This window comes from Rhinoraja longicauda, chromosome 8 (genome assembly GCF_053455715.1).
Source record: "Rhinoraja longicauda isolate Sanriku21f chromosome 8, sRhiLon1.1, whole genome shotgun sequence".
Classification (NCBI taxonomy): Eukaryota; Metazoa; Chordata; class Chondrichthyes; order Rajiformes; family Arhynchobatidae; genus Rhinoraja; species Rhinoraja longicauda.
In genome coordinates this window covers 42,487,387-42,511,631 of record NC_135960.1, presented here as the reverse complement: position 1 = coordinate 42,511,631, position 24,245 = coordinate 42,487,387, and the positions used below count along the sequence as shown (strand labels likewise).

At 41.4% G+C, this 24,245-nt stretch overlaps 1 protein-coding gene across 2 annotated transcripts in view; it reads left to right on the top strand.

Moving 5' to 3' along the window:
* Window positions 1-21,523, top strand: part of LOC144596269 (caspase-8-like) — a 32,527-nt gene extending 11,004 nt beyond the window's left edge. Inside the window, exons 3-10 of one of the 2 annotated variants that reach the window (XM_078404492.1) lie at window positions 3,027-3,126; window positions 4,699-4,840; window positions 8,065-8,222; window positions 10,067-10,130; window positions 12,231-12,307; window positions 15,432-15,546; window positions 17,853-18,324; window positions 21,329-21,523. In XM_078404492.1, the coding sequence (XP_078260618.1) occupies window positions 3,027-3,126; window positions 4,699-4,840; window positions 8,065-8,222; window positions 10,067-10,130; window positions 12,231-12,307; window positions 15,432-15,546; window positions 17,853-18,324; window positions 21,329-21,500 (1,300 nt within the window). In that variant the 3' untranslated portion in view covers window positions 21,501-21,523. Of the gene's footprint in view, window positions 1-3,026; window positions 3,127-4,698; window positions 4,841-8,064; window positions 8,223-10,066; window positions 10,131-12,227; window positions 12,308-15,431; window positions 15,547-17,852; window positions 18,325-21,328 lie in introns of both variants that reach the window. The other variant, XM_078404491.1, reaches the window with a different exon arrangement.
* Window positions 21,524-24,245: the final 2,722 nt, after the last annotated feature.

Sequence of the window (24,245 nt, the reverse complement as noted above, 5' to 3'; positions counted from 1 at the left end):
TACTCATATTTATTTCTGTTACCTCTCCGTTCACCTGCAAATCTCCAGGAGAGTTTCTGTGTCTTCTGCTGTGAGAAGAGACAAAAAATGTTTGTTTAATTCCTCACATTTCCCTATTTCTCATTATAATTTCTCCTGCCTCAGTCCATTTTATATAAGCTATTTTATTCCCTTTCTACATATTTGTACAGGTTCTATGGTCAATTTTACAATTGTCGTGAGATCACTCATATTCAAATTTACCCAACGTCCGATTTACCAGCATCTGCATATTTTGCATCTGCATATTTTGGTGGATGCAAAATGTGCAGATGCTTGTAATCTAAAAGAAAACAGAGAATGGTGGATGCATTCTGCAGGACAGGCAGTATCCAGATAAATTGAGTTGGCAGTTCAGGACAAGAATGTGGAAAAATTAGAAAAGGTTTGATCAGATCCCACATGGTAGGCTGCTCTGGAAGGTTCGATCACATGGGATCCAGGGAGAGTTATATGTCTGGATAGAGAATTGGCTTCATGGAAGAAAGCATAGGATAATAGTGGAAGGTTGCTTTTCAGAGTGGAGACCTGTGATTAGCAGTGTGCCTCAAATTGATGCTGCTGGGACCAATGCTGTTTGTGATTTATGTCAAAGATTTGGATGAGAATGTAAAGGCCTAAGTAGTAAGTGTGCAGATGACACTAAAGTGGGTGGTATCATAGATTGCGAAGATGGTAATCAAAAGTTACAGCGGGATCCTGATCAGCTGGTCAAGTGGGTCGAGGAATGGCTAATGCAATTTAATGCAGATAAGTGCTAGCTAGGTGTTGTATTTTGGGAAGTCAAACCTGAACCTTCACGATGAATGGCAGGGCCCTATGGAATGTTGTAGAGCAGAGGGATCTAGGAGTCCAAGTACATTGTTCCTTGAAAGTGGCATCACAGGTTTGATCCTGACTATAGGATGATCAATAAAGCTTCATTAGTGAGGGAATTGAGTATTGACGTTGAGATGTTATGTTACAGCTGCACAAGATGTTGGCGAGGCCATATTTGGAGTATTGTGCTCAGTTTTGGTCACCCTGCTATAGGAGGATTTTGTTAAGCGAAAGAATGCAGAGAATATTTACAAGGTTGGTACCAGGACTCGAGGGCTTGAGCTGTAGGGAGAGGTTGGACAAGCTAGGTCTTTATTCCTTGGAGCATGGGTGGCTGAGGGGTGATCTTATAGAGGTGTGTAAAATCAGGGGGGGGGGGGGATTTATGGGGTGAATGCACACTTTTATCCAGAATAGGGGATTCAAGAACCAAAGGACATAGGTTAAAGTGAGAGGGGATAGATTTCATAGGAATCTGTGTGGCAACCTTTTTCACACAGAGAGCGGTGGGTATATGGAACGTGCTGCCAGAGGAGGTAGTTCAGGCAGTTACTATATCAACATTAAAAGACATTTTGACAAGTACATGGATAGGAAAGACTTAGAGGGATATGGGCCAAACGTGGGCAGATGGGACGAACGTAGATGGAACATCTTGCTTGCTGTGTGACTCTATGACAAGTGTTATAATTTGCAGAGAGGGGAAGGTTGAAAAAATAAGGGAAATGTCTGAGAGAAGGTGCAGACCAAAGTGGTTAAACTAATAATACTTTAAAATATAGCAATTAGAGATGGAAGAGAAAGAAGAAACACAATGAAACTGAAAGAAACGGCTGCATTTGTGGTGATGGAAAATAAAGGGTGTTTACGTGAATTTGTTCAATTCAATATTGTCCTGAGGATACAAATTTCCAATCTAAGGATGAGAAGCTGTTTCTTGTTTAAATTGGGCATTTTGGAGCAATGTAAGAAGTCAGAATCAAAGAAAAAGGTCATAGATACTCCAGCATTATGTGCCTATCAAATAAAGAAAGGCCAGAGTCTGAATACACATAGAATTAACATTAAAGGCAGTCAGAAGCTGACATATCGGACGGATTGTGGTCACACAATTTGTCTTTGGTTTCTCCACTGTAGTGAAGACACCATTGTGAACACTCAATACTCCATATCTTTATCCTCCTTTTCCTTAGTTGATGTCTCATTCAGGAGATAGTTTAGCAAATAATACTAGAGTTATCTCAATGACACTTCATCTCTTCCAGTTCTTGTAAGTAATTGAATGCCCACTTTCTAAACTAATTATGTTCAAATAAGCAGTATCTTGTGGATTAATTTGAAGACACAAGGGTGGCACAGTGGCGGTGCTAGAGTTGCTGCCTTATACCATCAGAGACCCGGGTTTGATCCTGACTACAGGTACTTTCTGTACAGAGTTTGCCTATCTCCCTGTGACCACGTGGGGTTTCTCCAGTTTCCTCCCACATTCTAAAAACGTATCTGTTTGTCGGTTAATTGGCTTTGGTAAAAATTGTAAATTGTCCCTCGTGTGTAGGATAGTGCTAATGTATGGGGATTGTTGGTCGGCACAGACTCGGTGAGCCGAAGGGTCTGCTTCTGCGCTGTATCTCTAAAACAAAAACTACAACTGCAGATGCTGGCTTACTAAATAAGATACAAAGTGCTGGAGTGACTTAGCAGGGCTACAAAAAAGAATTGTTTGGTGCAGCTCCAGGAATCGGGTATATTTGGTCACAGGTTAAACTACAATTTATCTAAATTATTCCAGAATATGTAAGAACAAACAAAGAGCTAAGAATTATGATTCTGATTGTCATCCTGTGACTCCACAGATAAAATAATGTGGGAAGCGACATTATTTTCCCACATTATAAGCTTGGATTACGAGTCCACAACTTTCAAAGTCTCAAAGTAAGATTGGCCACCCAGGTGAATTATGAGGATCAATACCTAACTGAGAAAATAAACTTTGAAAAACAACAGTTGCCAACAGCACTAACACTGCATATCATCAGTAATATTTGCCTTCCCGGACGCATTGAATTTTGAATTGAGAAGAAAACTATAATTTCGAACTCTCAGACATACAAGGCTTCAACATTTCTTTCAGATATCAATCCTAAAACTTCTTTCTTGTTTCTTTTTAGAGTTCTGATTTACAACATTTCCAAACAGATTGATGATAAAGAGCTCTATAACATAATTTATGTATTGAATCAATCCAAGGGAAAATACAAGACTCTTAAGGTAAGCAAAAGTGGATGAAGGTAGATTTATTAACAATGCAATGAACATTAAAAAAATAGGAGCAGGGTCAAGCTACTCAGCTCCTCAAGTCTCCTCCAACATTCACTAGGATCATGGCAGTTCCACATCAGGCCTCATCTCCTCTTCTGTGCCTGTCCCCAATTCACTAATCTTTCAAAAAACTTTACTTCCTCTTTCAACACACCCAATGATCAAACCACAAAAGTCTGGGGTATAGAATTTCATAGATTCACCATTGCGTGTCTTAGCAAGAAGACATTCCTATGCACCTCAGTTTTAAATAACTAGCCACACATCTTGTAACCATCTCCCACGACTGAAAACATCTCAGCATCCACCCTATAAATGCCACCTTGGGATCTTATTTGTTTTAATAAGAACACACTTCAATCGTCTAAAGGCCGAAGATTCTAAAGTCATCTGAAGTCCGAACATCCGAAATCTCCAAGTTTGTGGATGACACAAAGCTGGGTGACAGTGTGAGCTGTGAGGTGGATGCTAAGAGGCTGTGGGGTGACTTGGATAGGTTGGGTGAGTGGGCAGATGCATGGCAAGTGCAGTATAATGTGGATAAATGTGAGGTTTAGAACAAGAAGGCAGATTATTATCTGAATGGTGTCAGATTAGGAAAAGGGAGGTGCAACGAGACCTGAGGTCCTTGTACATCAGTCACTGAAAGTAAGCATGCAGGTACTGTGGTCAGTGAAGAAAGCAAATGGCATGTTGGCCTTCAGAGCAAGAGGATTTGATCAAGTATAGTGTAGGAGCAAGGAGGTCCTACTGCAGTTGTACAGGGCCCTGGTGACATCACATCTGGAGTATTGTGTGCAGTTTTGGTCTCCTAATTTGAGGAAGGACATTATTGCTATTGAGACAGTAGGTTCACCAGGATAATTCCCGGGATGGCGGGACTGACATATGATGAAAGAATAGATCGACTGGGTTTATATCCACTGGAATTTAGAAGGATGAGAGGGGATCTTATAGAAATATATAAAATTCTTCAGGGATTGGACAGGCTAAATGCAGGAAAAATGTTCCCGATGTTGGTAGAGTCCAGAACTAGGGGTCACAGTTTAAGAATAAGGGTTGGGTGAGTGGCCATTTACGACTGAGATGAGGAAAAACTTTTTCACCCAGAGAGTTGTGAATCTGTGGAATTCTCTGCCACAGATGGCAGTGGAGGTCAATTCACTGGATGTTTTCAAGAGAGTGTTAGATATAGCTCTTAGGGCTAACGGAATCAAGGAATATGGGAGAAAAAGCAAGAATGGGTTACTGATTTTGGATGATTAGCCATGATCATATTGAATGGCAGTGCTGGCTCGAAGGGCCGAATGGCCTACTCCTGCACCTATTTTCTATGTTTCTATGATTATCAATCTAATTTCTAAGGAAACTGGAAATTAGAATGATCAGACTTAGCTATGCCATCCTCACTTGTGAAATTGATTATGATGCTTAGTCATTGAAGTGAAATATTGGTGAACAATGGATTAAAAAAAAAATCTCAGTAGATGAAAGCTGTGCTTGTGATTTGTCTTCCTCCAGAATTTGATGGATCTTTGCACTGAATTGGAAAAAGAAGGAAAAATCTCACCGAATGACCTTAACCTTTTGCTGAAAGCCCTGGAAGGAATTAAAAGAAGAGATCTGATAAAGAAAGTGGAAATCTATTTGAATGATGCAGGAGGTAACGCAAGTAATCAGTTCTCAGTCTGGAAACAATCTATTACCGGATGTATGCTATTACTTTGGATCAATGTTGTTGAGAATGGGATCTGAGACCTATGTGGAGAAAAAAGGAATCAACTGTTCAGTATGAAGCCATGTTCTTGTTAATAATAACTAATGTCAATCCATTCCAAAAGTTGTCAGGCACAGTGAACCTCTTGAGCTTCCATTGTATGCTCATTTGTAAAGTTTTGAGTCTCCCACTCTTAATGGGCCCTATTCTCCTGTATTGATGGTGCAATTAGAATCAGAGTCACCCAGCATGGTCCTTCAGCCCAATTCATCCACGCCAACCAAGATGCCCCTCTGAACTAGTTGTCTGCATATGACCCATATCTATCTAAATCTTTCCTATCCATCTAACTGTCCTAATGTCTTTTAAATGTTATTATTGTGCCTGCCTCAACCACTTCCCCTGGCAGCTTGTTCCATATACATACCACCCTCTGTGTGGATAAAAGTGCCTCTTAGGTTGCTATTAAATCTTTCCCCTCTCACTTTAAGCCTATGTCTTATAGTTCTTGATTCTCCAACCCTGGGGAAACGGCCGTGTGCATTTGCTGCTGGTGATTTTATTCACCTCCATAAGGATACCCATCAGTATCCTACTTTCCAAGGAGAAGTCCTATCCTGTTCAACTTTTCCCCATAGCTCAAGCCCTTGAGTCCACTGTGCCGCCCTTCTTGAATAAAGATATTACATTTCTCGGAGTGCAGGTGCATGGTTCCTTGAAGGTCGAGACTCAGGTAGATAAGGTGGTCAAAAAGACTTTTGGCACATTGGCCTTCATCAGTCAGAATATTGAGTACAGAAGTTGGGAGGTCATGCTGCAGTTGTATATGATGTTGGTGAGACCGTATTTAGAATATTGTGTTCCGTTCTGGACACCAAGTTATAGGAAAGATATTGCCAAGCTTGAAAGGGTTCAGAGAAGATTTACGAGAATGTTTCCAAGACTAGAGGGTCTGAGCTATAGGGAGAGGTTGAGTAGGCTAGGTCTCTATTCCTTGAAGCACAGGAGGATGAGGGATGATCTTATAGAGATGTATAAAATCATGAGAGGAATAGATCGGGTAGATGCACAGAATCTCTTGCCCAGAGTTGGGGAATCGAGGACCAGAGGACATAGGTTCAAGGTGAAGGGGAAAAGATTTAATAGGAATCTGAGGGGTCACTTTTTCACACAAAGGGTGGTGGGTCTATGGAACAAGCTGCCAGAGGAGGTAGTTGAGCCTGGGACTATATTAAAGTTTAAGAAACAGTTAGACAGGTACATGGATAGGACAGGTTTGGAGGGATATGGACCAAGCACAGGTAGGTGGAACTAGTGTAGCTGGGACATGTTGACCGGTGTGGGCAAGTTGGGCCGAAGGGCCTGTTTCCACACTGTATTACTCTATGACTCTATTTGCTGTCTTTAGTTTAGTTTAGTTTAGAGATACATCGTGGAAACAAGCCCTTCTGCCCACTGAGTCCGCACCAACCAGCGATCCTCGCAGACTAACACTATCCAGCACACTTGGAACAATTTTCAATTATACCAAGCCAATTAACCTACAAACCTGTACATTTTTGGAGTGTGGGAGGAAGCTGGAGATTTCGGAGAAAACCCACGCAGGTCACGGGAAGAATGTACAAACTCTATACAGACAGCACCATATCAGGATCGAACCTGGGTCAATGGCGCTGTAAGGCAGCAACTCTACCGAAGGGTCACTGTGCTGCCCAGCCTAAAGCAATCCCAGTTCATACTGATGATAGTAATAGAGTCCCAGTGGCATTCAGGATCTGATGCACATTTATGGTATAAAATGTGACTTGGCTTTACAAGTTAGATAAATACCTATTCAAGCTGGACAGGTTGCAACTGTACCGGAACGAATCCAACATCCTCGTAGAGCTATCATGGAGTATTTAACCAATTTGGCAGGGATATGGAAGACAAAGTGGTTGTATAATTGGGAAGTACTATTAGAATTCTATTAGTCTTGCATTGCAATGCAGTTTGTTTGTGCATCTCCTCATCTATCTCCTCTTGACTGTTAGGAGGCCCAGAGTACACCCTCAATAAAATGATTACCCATTTTTGTTCTTTGGCTCCATCTATATGCTTTTGTTAGAAGGGTTTTCTCGGATAGCCTCCCTCATTATTCGGATAATGAACTCCCTAATCAAAATTTCAATGCCACCTCCTCTTATAACGTGTCTGAGCTGACTTAATTTTCCTTTTATATTTATTGCACCTTCCCCAACTGTACAACTACATTGTCTTCCATATCCTGCCAAATTGGTTAAATATCCCATGACAGCTCTACAAGGATGTTGGATTTGTATTGATACAGTTGCAACCTGTCCAGCTTAAAAAGGTTTTTGTCCAACAGGGAAGCCAAGTCACATTTTATACCGTACATGTGCATGAGATCCTGAATGTCACTGAGACTCAATTGCCATCATCAGATTTGAATACAATTTCTGTGCTGAGGGAAGGCTTACTGTTAGGGATCATTCTCCTCCTCTTATGATGGCTGATACCATACAACTATTTTGTGTCTTTAAATTCAACCTGTGGTCTTACATTGTCATTAAATCACTAATCGTCACCTGATTTTACATACCTATTCTTTCCCAGTGCCTTAAGACAGACTTCTTCTCTTCTCCCCATTCCTCAAAAGAAAAAAAAGTATTGTAAAACTATAAACTTGGCAATAACTTGCTTTAGGTTACGAATATGCCTCATCTTCTATTTAACCTTTTCCAACTTGGTGGTGCCCTATTGTATGTTCTGCTCCTTTTGTCTTGGCCCACCACCATGGTCACTCTGTAAAAGTTGCCAAATCTGCATTGTAGCTTGTGGAAGTTTGATCATGTACTGCTGACCTCATGAAGCCTGATTACATGGCATACCATCACATATTTGTCCACATAGTCTCTATGAATGATATTGCATTTATCTTTGAAAATGTTGGCAATTTTTGGCTGTGGTTTTGCTCCCACAGCTGTTTTGCAACAACTAACAAAAACAAGAGACCACCAATGAACAAGTTGAGATTTAGTTAGCAAATCCGTGACCCACAGTTTCATTTGTAATGATCTGCACAATATAGCCATCATAACTTTTTTTTAAATGGCATGAGAAGAAATCAGAACCTGCCATTAATGAAATGATTACTATTTTTCTTTAAGTTGCACGTTCACTTCAAGAAAGCGGGGAGAAACAAGGACTTAAAATATGTACCCAAGATACGGACCAAAAGATCAGATGCCCTGCTGAGGTTGATGCCAGGCCAATTATTTCATCAGGAACCAACACTCACCAAGAGGTTCGGCAAACTCCATCTATTGTAAGAATATAAGAATTCATACATCTATCAGATATTAGATTGAATATTGTCGTTTTCACTCACTACCTTCCTCTACTGTATCAATCAGGATATGAAAGGAGAGAAAAAATATACTGGGCTTTAACTAATTTGATAAGGAAAAACACCCAAAAGCTTTGGTTATGACCAGCAATGTTCTATATGTTGCACCAATCCTTATGAATACAGCATTCTTTTGATAGAGATTGCTTATTTCCAGTTTGAATTTCACTGTTCAAATTTTATTGAGACAACAGTGGAGGCCATGTGAGAATATATTTTGAAGAAGGAGGTGTATATTTTGTCAATGCGGGCGGCACAGTAGCTCAGCGGTAGAGTTGCAGCCTTACAGTGCCAGATACCCGGGTTCAAACCTGACAAGGGGTGCTTGTCTATATGGAGTTTGTACGTTTTCCCCTGACCTGCGTGGGTTTTCTCCGGGATCTCCGGTTTCCTCCCACAATCCAAAGTGAATTGTCCCTAGTGTGCAGGATAGTATGCGGGGATCGCAAGTCGGCGTGGACTTGGTGGGCCAAAGGGCCTATTTCCATGCTGTATCTCTAAACTAAACTTAACTATAGGGATCAAGAAGTATGGAGAGAAGGCAAGAATATGGTCCTGCAGTGGATAATTTGCCACATTCATATTGAAAGGTGGAGCAAGCTGAATGGCCTACTCCTCCTATTTTCTGAAAAATTATTGAAAGACAATATCAGAAGTAATTTGATTACTACCTTGACTTCCCAAGCTGCAGGCTTCTTAATTGCCTATTTCTGGGTGTTTTACTCTTTTTTTTTAACCTGTTGATATCAACAAAGAAACTACTTTAACAATTCTTGTGTCCCTCATTACTAGTTCATTTTAATACTATTTAGTTATGTTTTGGTGTTCTGTACTGTGAGCCCTTCATACCAGTTTCTACAGTTAATAGTTAACCACATTTGTAGTAGAGATACTGAACTCAAATAAAACATGGAATTTGGATGGAAAGACACAAAATGCTGGAATAATTCAACAGGTCTTCTTCAGATTGCAAGGGTGGGAGGAAAGGATTTTGGATGGCTGGTTACCAAACCCGAGGACACATACATATTCTGAATTAAAATGGGAGCCCAGTCCCTAAACTTCTATTTAAGTGAAGTACAAAGCCATTGGTCTGTTGATATGTGGAATAGGAAGATACTGTAGGTTATTAATTAAATCAAATTGACAGAAGTATCAATTTTAAAAAGGCTTAAAACAATAAATCAGCACTGCAGAGCAAAAAAACTAGGGTCTCGACCCAAAACGTCACCCACTTAATAGAAAACGACCAGTAAGTACTCTTATTGAACAGCTGTGAATGGGTATGGATGCAGAAAAGAGGCAGTTACTTTACAATAACTCCAGCACAATAGTGCGATATTCATGATCAAATATTTAGCATGGAGGCTCATTGCGTGGATTGAATCTTCAAAAGGTAGGGCAGCGGTAGAGTTGCTGCTTTACAGCGAATGCAGCGCCGGAGACTCAGGTTCGATCCTGACTACGGGTGCTGCACTGTAAGGAGTTTGTACGTTCTCCCCGTGACCTGCGTGGGTTTTCTCCGAGATCTTCGGTTTCCTCCCACACTCCAAAGACGTACAGGTATGTAGGTTAATTGGCTGGGTAAATGTAAAAATTGTCCCTAGTGGGTGTAGGATAACGTTAATGTACGGGGATCGCTGGGCGGCACGGACTTGGTGGGCCGAAAAGGCCTGTTTCCGGCTGTATATATATGATATGATATGAGAAGAGAAAAACAGATTGATACAAAACATATAATCACATTGCTTTCTATTTCACAGGTGGATGACCCAACAGCTGAAAATACAAATTTCCAGGGAGAAGAATGTTCATCTGCAGAGCAAAGTGAGTGAAAATAGAAAGAAATTTATTTTCCACATCGATCATCTTTCCTCTCCCTATGCACTAATATTTACAGGTGTAAATCAGTTGCTTCCAATATCCAAACTGCAATTCATACCTGAAACTAGAAAGTAAACCCTGGAGAGGACCATTGTGCCAGAGTCTGCACTCACCCCAGTCTGCACGTTCTGTAGAGCTCTGAGATTGTAATGAGCATTTGGAAAGTTCATTTTTATTGGTGTAATTCATCGAGCTGAAATGTTCTCTCTCAAAAGATGCTGTCTGGTGGTGTTTCTGACGCTTTTGGTTTTATTTCAAATTTCCAGCAGCCACAGTATTTTGCTTCTGTTTTCTTTTGAATCCATCACTTATATTCCATGAATGCAGACTCTGAAGAAGATGAAAATCTGCTAAAGGAGATTTCTGTCTGTCCTGTTTACCTTCGTTGCCTTCATATTTTCGTTTCCCTCCATATTTTTGATCAGGGTTCCTGATTTTCCATCAGGATTCACTTTCACAGCTTAAGTTTTCACAGCAAATGCTTCCAGCTCAGAATTAAATGACAACGTTTTCAACTGAAATCCCATTCTTCATATTTTGGATCCATCCAAAATTACAAAGAATAAGGTATTCATCACTTCTCAAACCACTGTTCTCACCAAAGGTAGACCTATTAAGTCATGGAGTCATATGGCAATGAAACAGGTCTTTTGGCCCAACTTGTCGATATTGATGAAATTACTGAACTGAGCTAGTGCCACTTTTCTACACCTGGCCCATATCCCTCCAAATCTTTTCCATCCATGTACCTGTCCAAGTGTCTTTTAAATGCAACAGATGTACCCCCTATTACTTCCTCTGGCAGTTCAATCCATACAGATGCCTTCCTCTGTGTGAAAAGGTTGCTCCTAAAGTACCTTTTAAATATTTCACCTTTTACCTTAAACATATGCTCTCTAGTTTTAGATTGGGGTATAAACTGTGGCTATTCACCTTATCTATGCCCCTCATGATTTTATATACCTCTGCAAGATCATCTCTCAGCGTCCTATGCTCCAGCGTAAAATGATTCAGCCTATCAAGCCTCAAGCCTCTCCTAGTTACTTAAATCCTCCAGACATTGTGACAACGTCGTAAATCTCTTTTGCACCCTTTACAGTTTAATGGCATGCTTTGTATAGCACACCTATTTCTGAAATATTGACTCTCTTCCACACATCACTATTAACTTCCCCAAGTTCCATAGCATCCATGCCTTTCGCCATGATAAATACAACAAGAAATATTAATTTACTACCTCGTCCAACTCCTGTGCCTCCATACATGGACAATCTTGATGATCTTTAAGGGAACATATTCTCTCCCTAATTACTCTTTTTTCCAGATATCAACACATAATATAATGCACAGGCATTTGCACACTTGACCTGTCATTTCATCAGCATTGTGTCACTCTTTCACAAAGTTGCCTAATCCACAGGTCCATTCGACTCTTCATTTTATCCAGCACTCAGATTGCTAATGGCCCCTTAGGGGATTTCAAATATTCAAAAGGAATACTGGCCATTCCATTTGATGTTGGTACAGGATGGTTATTTTTGTATAATTCCAAACTGTAAATACCCAGGGCAGCTACATCTCATTAAATGGAGATGCCAGTGATGTCTTGGCCCAGTTACCCTTGAGGCCCTGCACATGTGGTGACCAGGAGGAGGGGTATGGAGGTTGCAGGTGAAGAGCCAAGATGAGAACATCACTCTCCCCAATGTCTGATGATCTCCAGGGGCCACTTCATGTCCAGCCTCAATTTTTGGATCCAACTCTCATGTTTTCAGAATGAGACCCTCAGATCAAAGCCAATGTCAGGCCTTAGTCCACATGCCTTGCCTTAATTGAGCTTTATACTGAATCTAACTTACCGTGTACTCAGATTCGGAGGGTGCAGAATGGCCACTGCAAAGGAAATTTTAAAAAGCAAGTGTTCTCAAAACTCCACTCCCTGCTCTTTGTTTCATTTGAAAACTGTTAGAGCATTGTGTTATATGAAATCTAATTTCCTTTGGTATCACATTCTGTTTTTGTTCTCTCTGTGTTACTCAGTAGACACCTCAACAGCTTCCTCGTCAGATGTTACGGCTGTCACTTTGCAAAGTCTTTCCATCCGTACAAGATCAAACAAGGCAAGTCAAAAAAACATGCAGAAGGATGAGGCCACAGGAAAAAACGTGAAAGTTTCTCAAAAGTACCTATTTATTCTAAGCTTCCCTCATGAATTAAATTTGTGATCTATGCTGCACTGTTTCATGAGAGGGGACTTCATAACTGCAGGCAAGAGAGGGAAAATGATAAAAGACCATTGAGGTAAGGTATTGTGGGGAGGTTGACATCTCTGCAAACATACCCCAGCAGGAGTCTCTCACTTCTGAAGAGCATAAAGACAGCATCTTAAAGTTATTATTACTGCACAGCTCCATAAAGAAGGTTACTTTGGCACATAATTTGTTTAAATGTAAAAGCTTGAACAATGGAAAATTAAACCTGTCTGGCCAACATAGAAATTCAATTTCTGAGGAAGGCAGGTCTGCGCTAGGATGGAGCAAGATGTCTGTTCCTTTGGAGGTGAAAACAGAATGCTAGAAATATTCAGTAGGTAGCATCTGTTAAATTGCTGCACTCCACACCACAGATGCTGCCTGACCAGCTCAATATTACCAGATTCTTCGTTTTTATTTTAGATTTCCAAAATATGCAGTTGTTTGCTTTACAAATGTTGATTGTTTGCTTTTCTTGAGAATTGCCTGGGTGTACAAACAGTCCTGGACATTGGGATCACTCTCATTTGCCTTGGAATCACGAAGCAAGCTAACAGCCTAATAGATACAATAGCAAAATCTAGACCAACGTCAGAAAACCTAATGGCATTCCATTGTGTGCATACATTGTGCACATAAAGAGTAGTTGAACTTCCAAGAGTACTCCAGCCCTTATTTGGGAGATTCTGTATGTTTGCTTTTGCTAAACGTTCCAAAGTGTTTTATCTGAGGCAAATAGCATGAATCATAGAGAGCACATGCAGTCTGTTTCGTGAAAACAGAATCCAGACATATGAGAGTTAACACAAAATATTGTCTGGCAATTTCCATCCTTCATCGCTTTCAGGGGTTTGGACCCAAATACACATCTCCCTCTTGTGGCTTGCCTAAAGTGGCTCAGTGGTAGCACTCTCGCTTCTGATTGTCTAAGGAAGAGACAAATGAACCAATAAAAGGGAAGGAAGGTATAACAGAGCATCCTATCGGGAGCGGTCATGTTGTTAGAGAGGCCTTGTTGAGTACTGTGTTGAACCCAAGTGCAGAACTGAGGAGGATTTGGCTCACGAGGCTCAGGTGAGAAGGGCTGAGGAAAGGAGTGCTGAGCTAGCAAGCGAGTCAGTTTCAAGCCCAGAGGTGGAGGAGCAGCTGCGGGGAATTTAAAAAGCTGTTCAGAATAAATAAAGTAGAGATGCAGGATTATGTGATGTGCTGTAGTTGTATCATGTGGGAGCTGGTGGACCCTATTGTGGTTCTGCAGACCACATCTGCAGCAAGTGTTGGTTGCTTTTTGAATTCAGGTTCAAAATTGATGACCTGGAATCTGAATTTCAAACACTGCAGCACATCAAGGAAGGGGCAAATTTCCTGGACTCTGTATACCTGGAGTCAGTCATACCTGTTTGATTAAACTTCTTCCAATTCGGTGCGTGTTCAGGAGGAAGAGGGTGTGGCTGTGAGTGAGGCAGGTAGGGGGATCTGAGAAGCAGTGTTGGAGGAGCCTCAGCCCTTGAGCTCTTCTAACAGGTCTAAGAGTCTTGCTCCCTGTGCAGATGATAGTAGGGGTGGTCGGCAGGATGAGCAACTTAACCATGGAACCATAGATCAGGGAACCATGAATCATTCAAGAGGAGGGAGAAAAGGGACACGTAGTTGTCATTGAGGATAGTATACTCAGGGTAACAGACACAATTTAGAGAATTGTGTTGCCTGCCTGGTGCCTGGGTTCAGGACATCTCAGCTGACTGGAGAATAATTTAGAGTGGGAGGGGAATGATCCAGTTTTTGTGGTACAAAGGACAAGAGGTGAAACAAGGAAAGAGGTCCTGCTGAGGGAATTTGAGCATCAAGGAACTAAATTAAAAGGCAGAACCAAAAAGGAAAAAATCTCTGGATTGCTACCTGAGCCATGAGCAAATTGCCATAGATCAATGAGATTAGAGAGTTGTGCGTGGCTTAAAGATTGGTGTGGGAGAAGTGGGTTCGAATTTGTGGGACAATTGGCATTAGTATTGTGAAAGGAGGGAGCAGTTCCAATGGGATGGATCCCACCTGAACTATGTTGGGAACCAGGGTCCTGGCAAATTGCATAACTAGAGCTGTAGACAGGGCTTTAAACTAAATAGTGGGGGGCTGGGATCAGCAGATTGGAAAGGTATTAAGTTAAAGGGAAGGAGAGCGCCGGAGAGATTACTGAAGTCTTCAGAACAAGAAACATGACAGGGTTTAGATTGGGATGGGAGTCTAATGGGGACCCATGACCATTTTATTGAGAGGGATGGAGAACACAGAACTGAAGGTGTTATATTTAAATGTACACATTTTCCAAAACAAGGTGGATGAGCGCATTGGGCGGTTAGAAGTTGATTGGTATGACTGTGGGCATCACAAAGTTGAGGCTGAATGAGGATCAGAGCTGGGAGCTGAACATCCACAGTCACATCCCATCGAAAACACAGGCAGGTGGGTCTGTTGGTAAGGAATTAAATCCAATCCGTAGCAAGAAACAACATAGCATCAGAAGATGTAGAATCCTGTGGGTATTTTGAGAGGGAGAATTTAAAGTCGCATGATGGCGGAGCTGGCTAAAGTTGATTGGAAGTGGACCCAGGCAGGAATGACGGTAAAGCAGCAATGGCAAGAGTTAAAAGGTGTAATTCGGAAGACACAGGACTTTTCATCCTAAACATACTAAAGGGAGAATGAGGCCACCAAGGCAACAAAGGAAGTCAAAGATCGCATAAGTGGGGTGAAAGGTGAAGGCCATGGGAACACCATCCTTATTCCACCTGGTAGGGGAGGGGGGTCAGTGAGAGCAGAACCACGGAAAACAGAGATAAGTGAGTGGTCCATCCTCAACTACGGGGAGGGGGTGGTGTCACCACATGTTGTGAAGAAACAGGATGTCTCGGATATCCTCGATTGGAAAGCCTCATCTCGGGAACAGATCACATTGCCTGAATTGTTTTTCATGTTGAATTAAATGTTTCAACAGCCTATTGAAGAATACAAAATGGACAGTACACCACTTGGAATCTGTTTAATATTAAACAACAAATTGTTTCCCAGTACAAAATTCCGCGAAAGAAATGGCACAGATCATGATGCAGGTAATTTTTTTAAGATTCTGAAAGAACCTCTTAGCTTTTCAGTGAGATGCTGCATGTATTTTATTTGCTGTTATGTTTTGCCTATGGATTTGAGCTTATTTTCAAATGTGCTTTTCATTCTGTTTGGTGCTATTTTATGCTCTGCACTGATTCAAGAGTATACCATGGGTTTCTCATGAGTCTTCTCATTCTTGCTTCCAAAGCTTATTGACATTATCACCTCTTACCAGTTTACACACTGAAGATGAGATTTGTTAACAGCCTTCTCACGTATTACACATTTTGAGTTTTGTGACACCTGCAAACAGTGGAATTATATCCAGTTGCATCCAATCGGGCAGAAGATTTTAGGTTTAGGTTTATTATTGTCATGTGTACTGAGGTACAGTGAAAAGCTTTGTTTTGTATGCAAACTCAGATACAATAGAAAGAACAAAGGGGAAGATACAGAATGCAGAATATAGATAGCATTATACAGCATCATTTCAATAGACAATAGATGCAGGAGTAGGCCATTCGGCCCTTTGAACCAGCACCACTATTCAATGTGATCATGGCTGATCATTCTCAATCAGTACCCCGTTCCTGCCTTCTCCCCATACCCTCTGACTCCGCTATCCTTAAGATTTCCATAGACAAAGTCCAATATCCTCAATGGGTCCACCAATCAGAGGCCTTCCAGAGGTGCTGTGTGGCAGAGGCTTTCCCAAGATGCTGCAGCCCCAACGCCCACCCAGAAGACCCAAAGGTTCGGCGGACGGTGGAACTCCTCTGAAGGAAGACTTGAAAAGCTTGGTGGACTGTGGTTTTGGGAGGGAGCCACTGGAGTCGTCAGACGAGAGGAGCAAGGGCCAGTTAAGGGAGAACCAAATGCCTCCAGCCCCTTCAAGGTCGGAAGCAGGAGGCACCTCCAGGACACAAAGGTGGCCGGGCGAGGACAGGGACGTCAGTTTGTGGGCCAATCGGTCGAAGGGGACGAAGGCCCTGCAGTAGCCTGGGGCTTACCCTGGATCAGGAACTGCTCTGGGAGACTGAGTGCACAGGCGAACTGAACTTTGGAAATGGTGCCAAAGCATGTGTAAATGTACAAAAAGAGATTCACTGTGTAGTTGCATGTGACAAAGCATCATTGAACCATTGTGATAGAGGTGAATGGGACAGTACCCTAGATCCTCAAGGCTGCATCATCAGCCCCTGCTCTACACTCATGGCTGTGTAGCCGGACACAGTGCAAATTCCATATTCAATTTCGCCTACAACACCATAATTGACGGACGAATTACAGATGATAATGGCTTAGAATTTCGAAGGGTGATCGATCGACTGACCAAATGATGCCAGCACAACAACCTGGCTCTCAATGTCAGCAAGACCAAGGAAATGATTGTGGACTTTGGAAGAGGAAGGATGAGGACCCACAAACCTGTCTATATAGACGAGACAATGGTGGAGAGAGTCAAAAGCTTCAAATTCCTGAGCTTGCATATCTCTGAAGATCTTTCCTGGACCCAGCACACTGATGCAATTATAATGAAAGCCAATCAATGCCTCTACTTCCTGAGTAGATTGCGGAGATTCAGTATGCCAGAGAGGAGTCTCTTGAACTTCTACAGGTGTACAGTAGAGAGCATATTGACTGGTTGCATCATAGCCTGGTTTGGCAACTTGAATGTCCAGGAATGGAGAAGACTGCAAAAGTGGTGAACACTGCCCAGTCTGTCATGGATTCTGACCTCCACAACATTGAAGGGATTTCTAGGAGTCTCTGCCTCTAAAAGGCAGCCAGCCCTGCACAAGGGTTATGTGCAAATTTGGGAAGCATTCCATAAATGTTAAAGAATATGTGTCAGGGAATCTCTTTTCATTGCTGGATTCTGCACGGAATTTCTGGCAGAATGCTGGCTTCTACACCCTACATGTATTGTCTGATATTCCGAACTTGCTTCCATTTTCACAAGTATATGCTGGTAGTTTACATCAAAACTATTTGCATTTATCAAGATGATTTTACCTATTATATTACAAACAAAGTGGTTCAACATTTTAAAAATTATTTAGAATAGTTTGGGAAAAGACAGAAAATACTGGCACAGACAATACTGACACAAACAGATTACTCCCAAGTCTTAAAACTATTAACCATTAGAAGTTATAGAGAGGAACTGGGGAATACAAAACTGAAAGAGCCCCAAGCTGGCGAAGGCCCATATTTCCAGAAAAGGAGCAGTGGAGATTGGGAGCTAAAAACAAAATATACTTGCAACTCTCTAATAAAAATAATGGATGCGTTTTTCATTTCTTTACAGATACATTGAAAAAAGTATTTGAAGACTTGGGGTTTTATGTGTGCAGGTACGATAACTTGACTGCGAAAGAAATGGAGAGAATATTGGAAACATATCAGAAGTCTGATCATAGTGCCATGGATTGTTTTGTGTGTTGCATCCTATCTCATGGTGAAGAAGGTGTAATTGTGGGAACTGATGGAAAACATCTTAAAATCAGCTCCATAAGATCCGTGTTTTCAGGGTCCCAGTGTCCCTCACTACTGCGAAAACCCAAGATTTTCTTCATTCAAGCTTGTCAAGGTACAAGTCCACAAAAAGCCTGCTTCGTCACTGGCAGCGACTCTGACCTCGAAACAGATGCATCAGTACCTGAGGACAGTGATTTTTTGTTCGGAATATCTACAGTTCCTAAGTGTGTCTCATATAGGACACAAAAAGGCTCTTGGTTCATTCAAACACTGTGTGCCTGTTTGGAAGAATATTGCTGCAAGTAAGTACTCTTTTTTTCTACTGCTTACGTTACGGGCTCAATTTTGGCACTCAGTTCCATGGATATCAGTGCCCCCCATTGTTCCCCAAGTGGCTATTGGTGATGTATAAGCTCAAATATTCTGCTTGTGACTTTTTCCATCAAAGTGTCCCAGGCCAACTTAGTCCAAGGTACTTTCAACAGCATCCTTTTCATCTGCTGACAGGCTTCCTGCCATTTTCAGTGCATTTTATGCGAATATTGTCCTACTTTGAATATTTCCATTTAAAATATATACATCAATTTTGCTTTGGTGTTTCAGACTGATGTATTTGATATAACTCCGGCCTGTGCTTTTTCCAAATTCTCGTACTTACAGAGGTCTCTGATGCATTCCTTCTCTGTGGATACTATCTTACCTACTGTATTTTTTTTAAATTTCTGCTTTTCAGCAAGCGCAGTATATTGCTTGGATCCTTACTTTCTAATAATTAATTGCAATAAAACATTTTAAATTTGTAATCCATTGTTCAAAAGGTAAATGTAATCCATTGTACGAGGTAAAGGAACCGCTTTGAGGTAGTGATCATAATATGATTAGTTTTAATCTGCAATTTGAGAAGGAGAAGGTTAAATCGGAAGTGTCAGTGTTGCAGGCCAAGGTAGACTGGAAAGGGATCTTAGCAGGATTGACGGTGGAACAGCAGGAATTTCTGGGCATAATCCGGAAGACGCAGGATCATTTCATTCCAAAAAGGAAGAAAGATTTTAAGGGGAGTAGGAGGCAACCGTGGCTGACAAGGGAAGTTAGGGATGGAATAAAACTAAAGAGTATGTATAACACAGCAAAGAGTAGCCGGAAGCCAGAGGATTGGGAAACTTTCATAGGACAACAGAAGGTAACAAAACGGGCAATAGGGGCTGAAAAGATGAAGTACGAGGGGAAACTGGCCAAGAATATAAAGAAGGATAGTAAAAGCTTCTTTAGATATGTTAAGAGAAAAAGAGTAGCAAAGTCAAATGTGGGTCCCTTGAAGGCAGACACAGGTGAATTATTATGGGTAACAAGGAAATGGCAGAAGAGTTGAACAGGTACTTCGGGTCTGTCTTCACTAAGGAAGACACAAACAATCTCCCAGATGTACTGGAGGACAGAGGATCTAGGGGGGTAGAGGAACTGAAAGAAATTTTCATTAGGCGAGAAATAGTATTGGGTAGGCTAATGGGAGTGAAGGATGATAAATCCCCTGGGCCTGATGGTCTGCATCCCCGGGTCCTCAGGGAGGTGGCTCTAGAAATAGTGGACGCATTGGTGATCATTTTCCAATGTTCAATAGAATAGGATCAGTTCCTGTGGATTGGAGAATAGCTAATGTTATCCCACTTTTCAAGAAAGGATTGGTGACTAAAATTAGAGCACATGGTATTAGGGGTAGGGTGTTGACATGCATAGAAAATTGGTTGGCAGATAGGAAGCAAAGAGTAGGAGTAAACGGGTCCTTTTCAGAATGGCAGGCAGTGGCGAGTGGAGTGCCGCAAGGCTCGGTGTTGAGGCCGCAACTGTTTACCATATATATTAATGATTTGGAAGAGGGAATTAGAAGCAACACTAGCAAGTTTGCAGATGACACAAAGCTGGGTGGCAGTGTAAAGTGTGAAGAGGATGTTAGGAGGTTGCAGGGTGACCTGGACAGGTTGAGTGTGTGGGCAGATGGGTGGCAGATGCAGTATAATATAGATAAATGTGAAGTTATCCACTTTGGCAGCAAAAACAAGTAGGCAGATTATTATCTCAATGGAGTTAGGTTATGTAAGGGGGAGGTGCAGCAAGACCTGGGTGTCCTTGTACACCAGTCACTGAAAGTTGGCGTGCAGGTACAGCAGGCAGTGAAGAAAGCTAATGGAATGTTGGCCTTCATAACAAGAGGATTTCAGTATAGGAGTAAAGAGGTTCTGTAGTTGTATAGGGCCCTGGTGAGACCACATCTGGAATATTGTGTACAGTTTTGGTCTCCTAATTTGAGGAAGGACATCCTTGTAATTGAGGCTGTGCAGCATAGGTTCACAAGATTGATCCCTGAGCTGGCGGGACTGACATATGAGGAAAGATTGAAAAGACTAGGCTTGTATTCACTGGAGTTTAGAAGGATGAGAGGGGATCTTATAGAAACATATAAAATTATAAAAGGACTGGTCAAGCTAGATGCAGGAAAAATGTTCCCAATGTTGGGCGAGTCCAGAACCAGGGGCCACAGTCTTAGAATAAAGGGGAGGCCATTTAAAACTGAGGTGAGAAAAAACTTTTTCACCCAGAGAGTTGTGAATTTGTGGAATTCTCTGCCACAGAGGGCAGTGGAAGCCAAATCACTGGATGGATTTAAGAGAGAGTTAGATAGAGCTCTAGGGGCTAGTGGAATCAAGGGATACGGGGAGAAGGCGGGCACGGGTTATTGATTGGGGCCGATCAGCCATGATCACAATGAATGGCGGTGCTGGCTCGAAGGGCCGAAAGGCCTCCTCCTGCACCTATTCTCTATGTTTCTATGTAAAATACAAGCCAGTTGAACATTAACATATCCCAATTATATTGATTCACTTCCACATGAGAATCCCCATTTACTTTGAGTTAACCACTTAATTATGTTTACATAATTGACTTTCCAAATCCTTCTTAATATACTGTATGTCAACATTGTCATCATTGAGTCTATTACATGCTCTGTTGTTGTAAGTGGCGCAGCGGTAGAGTTGCTGCCTCACAGCGAATGCAGCGCCGGAGACCCGGGTTCGATCCTGACCACGGGTGCTGTTTGTACGGGGTTTGTACGTTCTCCCCATGACCTGCATGGGTTTTCTCCGAGATCTTCGGTTTCCTCCCACACTCCAAAGACGTACAGGTTTGTAGTTTAATTGGCTTGGTAAATGTAAAAATTGTCCCTAGGGGGTATAGGGCAGTGTTAATGTGTGGGAACAGCTTGTTTCCGCACTGTATCTCTAAACTAAACTAAACTTCTTGTCTCCCCAGAAAATGTGACCTACTTTCAATCCTGACTGAAGTGAATAAAAGAGTGAGCGAGAAAGATTCAAAATACAAGCAGATCCCAGAGCCACGATTTACCCTATCCAAGAAGCTCGTGATTTTGCCCTTATCTCTAAGAACAAGTAAACAAGTAGCTGATTCAACTTCAGTCTCGTAAAAAAAATTACATTTTGTATAAAGCAAACAAACAATAAAAAAGTTCCAGAAAATAAAGGATTGGTCAAAGATTTGTGCAAAGAATAAGCTGTGTATTTAATGTATTCTTTCAAAATTAATCGCTTTGGTTGCTGGCAAGTAAAAAGGTTAATTCAGAAAACGTTCCATTGATTCTGGCAGTATATTTGAGAAAATACGCAGCTAATTCATATCTCATATAAAGATTGACTGAAGACATATCACTGACTTTCTAGTAGAATCTAATACCACTAAAATGGTCTTATTTTGCCAAGACCACCATTTATTGCTCATCTCTAATTGCCATTGAGTGATGGTGAGCACTTTCTTGAATCGCTGCACTCCTGGGCAGGAAATTCTGGGATTTAGACCAGTGCCTATGAGGGAAGGACACTATATTTCAAAGTCAGGATGGTGACTTGCTTCAAAAGAAACTTGCGGTATAGTCCTTGAATATGTTGGTGAAAGGATTCACAGTTTTGGGAAATGCTATCATAGTAGCTTGGTGATGCATTTTGTAAATAGTAACACAGAAGCCGCAATATGCCAGAGGTGAATTGTGAGCCAACACTGATCCCTGATAAACATCCCTAAGCACACCATCAGTCACAGGCCTCCAGTCCAAAAAATAACCTTCCACCATGACCCTCTACTTCCTTCCATGAAGCCAATTTTCTATCCAGTCTGCTGGGTCTCCCTCCTATAACAAAGTTTTTTTTCTGGCAATATTTTCAAAAATTGTTCTGTTTAATAGCAAAAAATGTAATTTTGTTACTGCAAGCTAAAAGTACGAAAGGCGGTTTGGTACATTCTTTAATAGTGTATGGTTGCACAAGTGTCATTGGAAGCTATTGCTTGTAAATTTCAATGTTGATCTTTGGCTTCTTGCGTTTACAAATTGTTGATAATTTAGGGTATTATTTGAAATTGCTGGAACTAGAAAGGGAGTTAACCATGACAAATAATGCCACTGATGCACAATGTTAGATTGATGATGGCTATGAAAAAGAGTAGGATCAGAATCAACGTAAGCTGAGGAGAGAGCCTCACGGAGTATATGATTATACAAGATAATACCTATCTAACAAGACCAGTTTTTTTGTTCTCTTGTGTTTTTGAAGACTCCAGGTATAGTGGCTGCCCTTTATAGTCTCCTCTGAAACATTTTGGCATATGGATATGGTGATCAATAGCCAGAATCAACACTATTTCTTCCAACTTCTTCCAGTATGTAACAGGAGATATGTCGATCATTTTACTGAGAACAACACGCTCCACAACAGGAAGATAAATAACTGAATTACTTACCAGGACCAACAGATACATAGTTTCTATGCATTAGAGGTAGGCTGAGTGAAGAATTAAATTTGGTTCTCTGAGTGTTCCCGCCAAATGCTACTGATTCTAAACACTTGTGATCATAGTTACAAACCAGACAGGAATATTTGCAGTCTACAGAAAGAAATTAATGTGGGTCTGCACATAACTTCTGGAAACTACCATCATACCCTCTTATTCTATCAGGAAAATATATCTATCATTTTCAGTCTGGCACCATCAGCAAAGGGTGATTGCAAAAGCAAAATACTATGGACATTGGAAATTCAAAATAAAACTCAAAACTCACCAGATCAGGCAGCACTTGAAGAAAAACAGCTCACGATTCAGACTAGAGACAATTCATCAAAATGGATTGATTAATTTGGCTCCTTGGGGACAAAGGCTATCCTCTTCATCTGTGACCAAGAACTTCACTGGGAACCTCCATCCAAGAGTAGGCGGGCTACAGATCAGCATATCATATCATATCATATATATACAGCCGGAAACAGGCCTTTTCGGCCCTCCAAGTCCGTGCCGCCCAGTGATCCCCGTACATTAACACTATCCTACACCCACTAGGGACAATTTTTACATTTACCCAGCCAATTAACCTACATACCTGTACGTCTTTGGAGTGTGGGAGGAAACCGAAGATCTCGGAGAAAACCCACGCAGGTCACGGGGAGAACGTACAAACTCCTTACAGTGCAGCACCCGTAGTCAGGATCGAACCTGAGTCTCCGGCGCTGCATTCGCTGTAAAGCAGCAACTCTACCGCTGCGCTACCGTGCCGCCCTGTGATGCATTATCAAGCAACTCATCAGAATGTTCACGTTAACGTTCAAGTCATTTGATTGATCTGGAGATCTGGAGATCAACTGTGATATTCACCAGCTGGAGTATTGTAGTATGCTGTGTCCTACGAACATGGGACAGAAAAGTCAACAATGAAGACATCTATGACAGCTATTTAGATTAAGGCATCAACATTAATAACGGAGAAGATGGTGAGCCTGATGACGACCATCTGTACCTTAAGCTCCCCATTGCACAAGGGGTGCTATTTTCATATCAGTTCAGATAGATCAATAGGCCCAACAACCATATCCCACTTAATCCTGTAACCCATAATTCACATGCAACAACCTCTAAACTGTGACCTTCAAGATTTTTTACCATCCTCCACAGTATTGAAGCAGATTGGCACTCAATCATGGAGTAATGAAACGACCTAAATTTAAAATGTTTTTATGTGTTCTAAAAATCACTAATCGAAAACACAATCAAAATTTTGTAAATTCTTAATGGCCTTTCTCTTCCATTCCCTATCATGTTAGATTGCTTTACTCAGTTGATTGAGTTACTGTTTTTTTATGATCTCCATATTTCTGAGCCCATGAGGGTT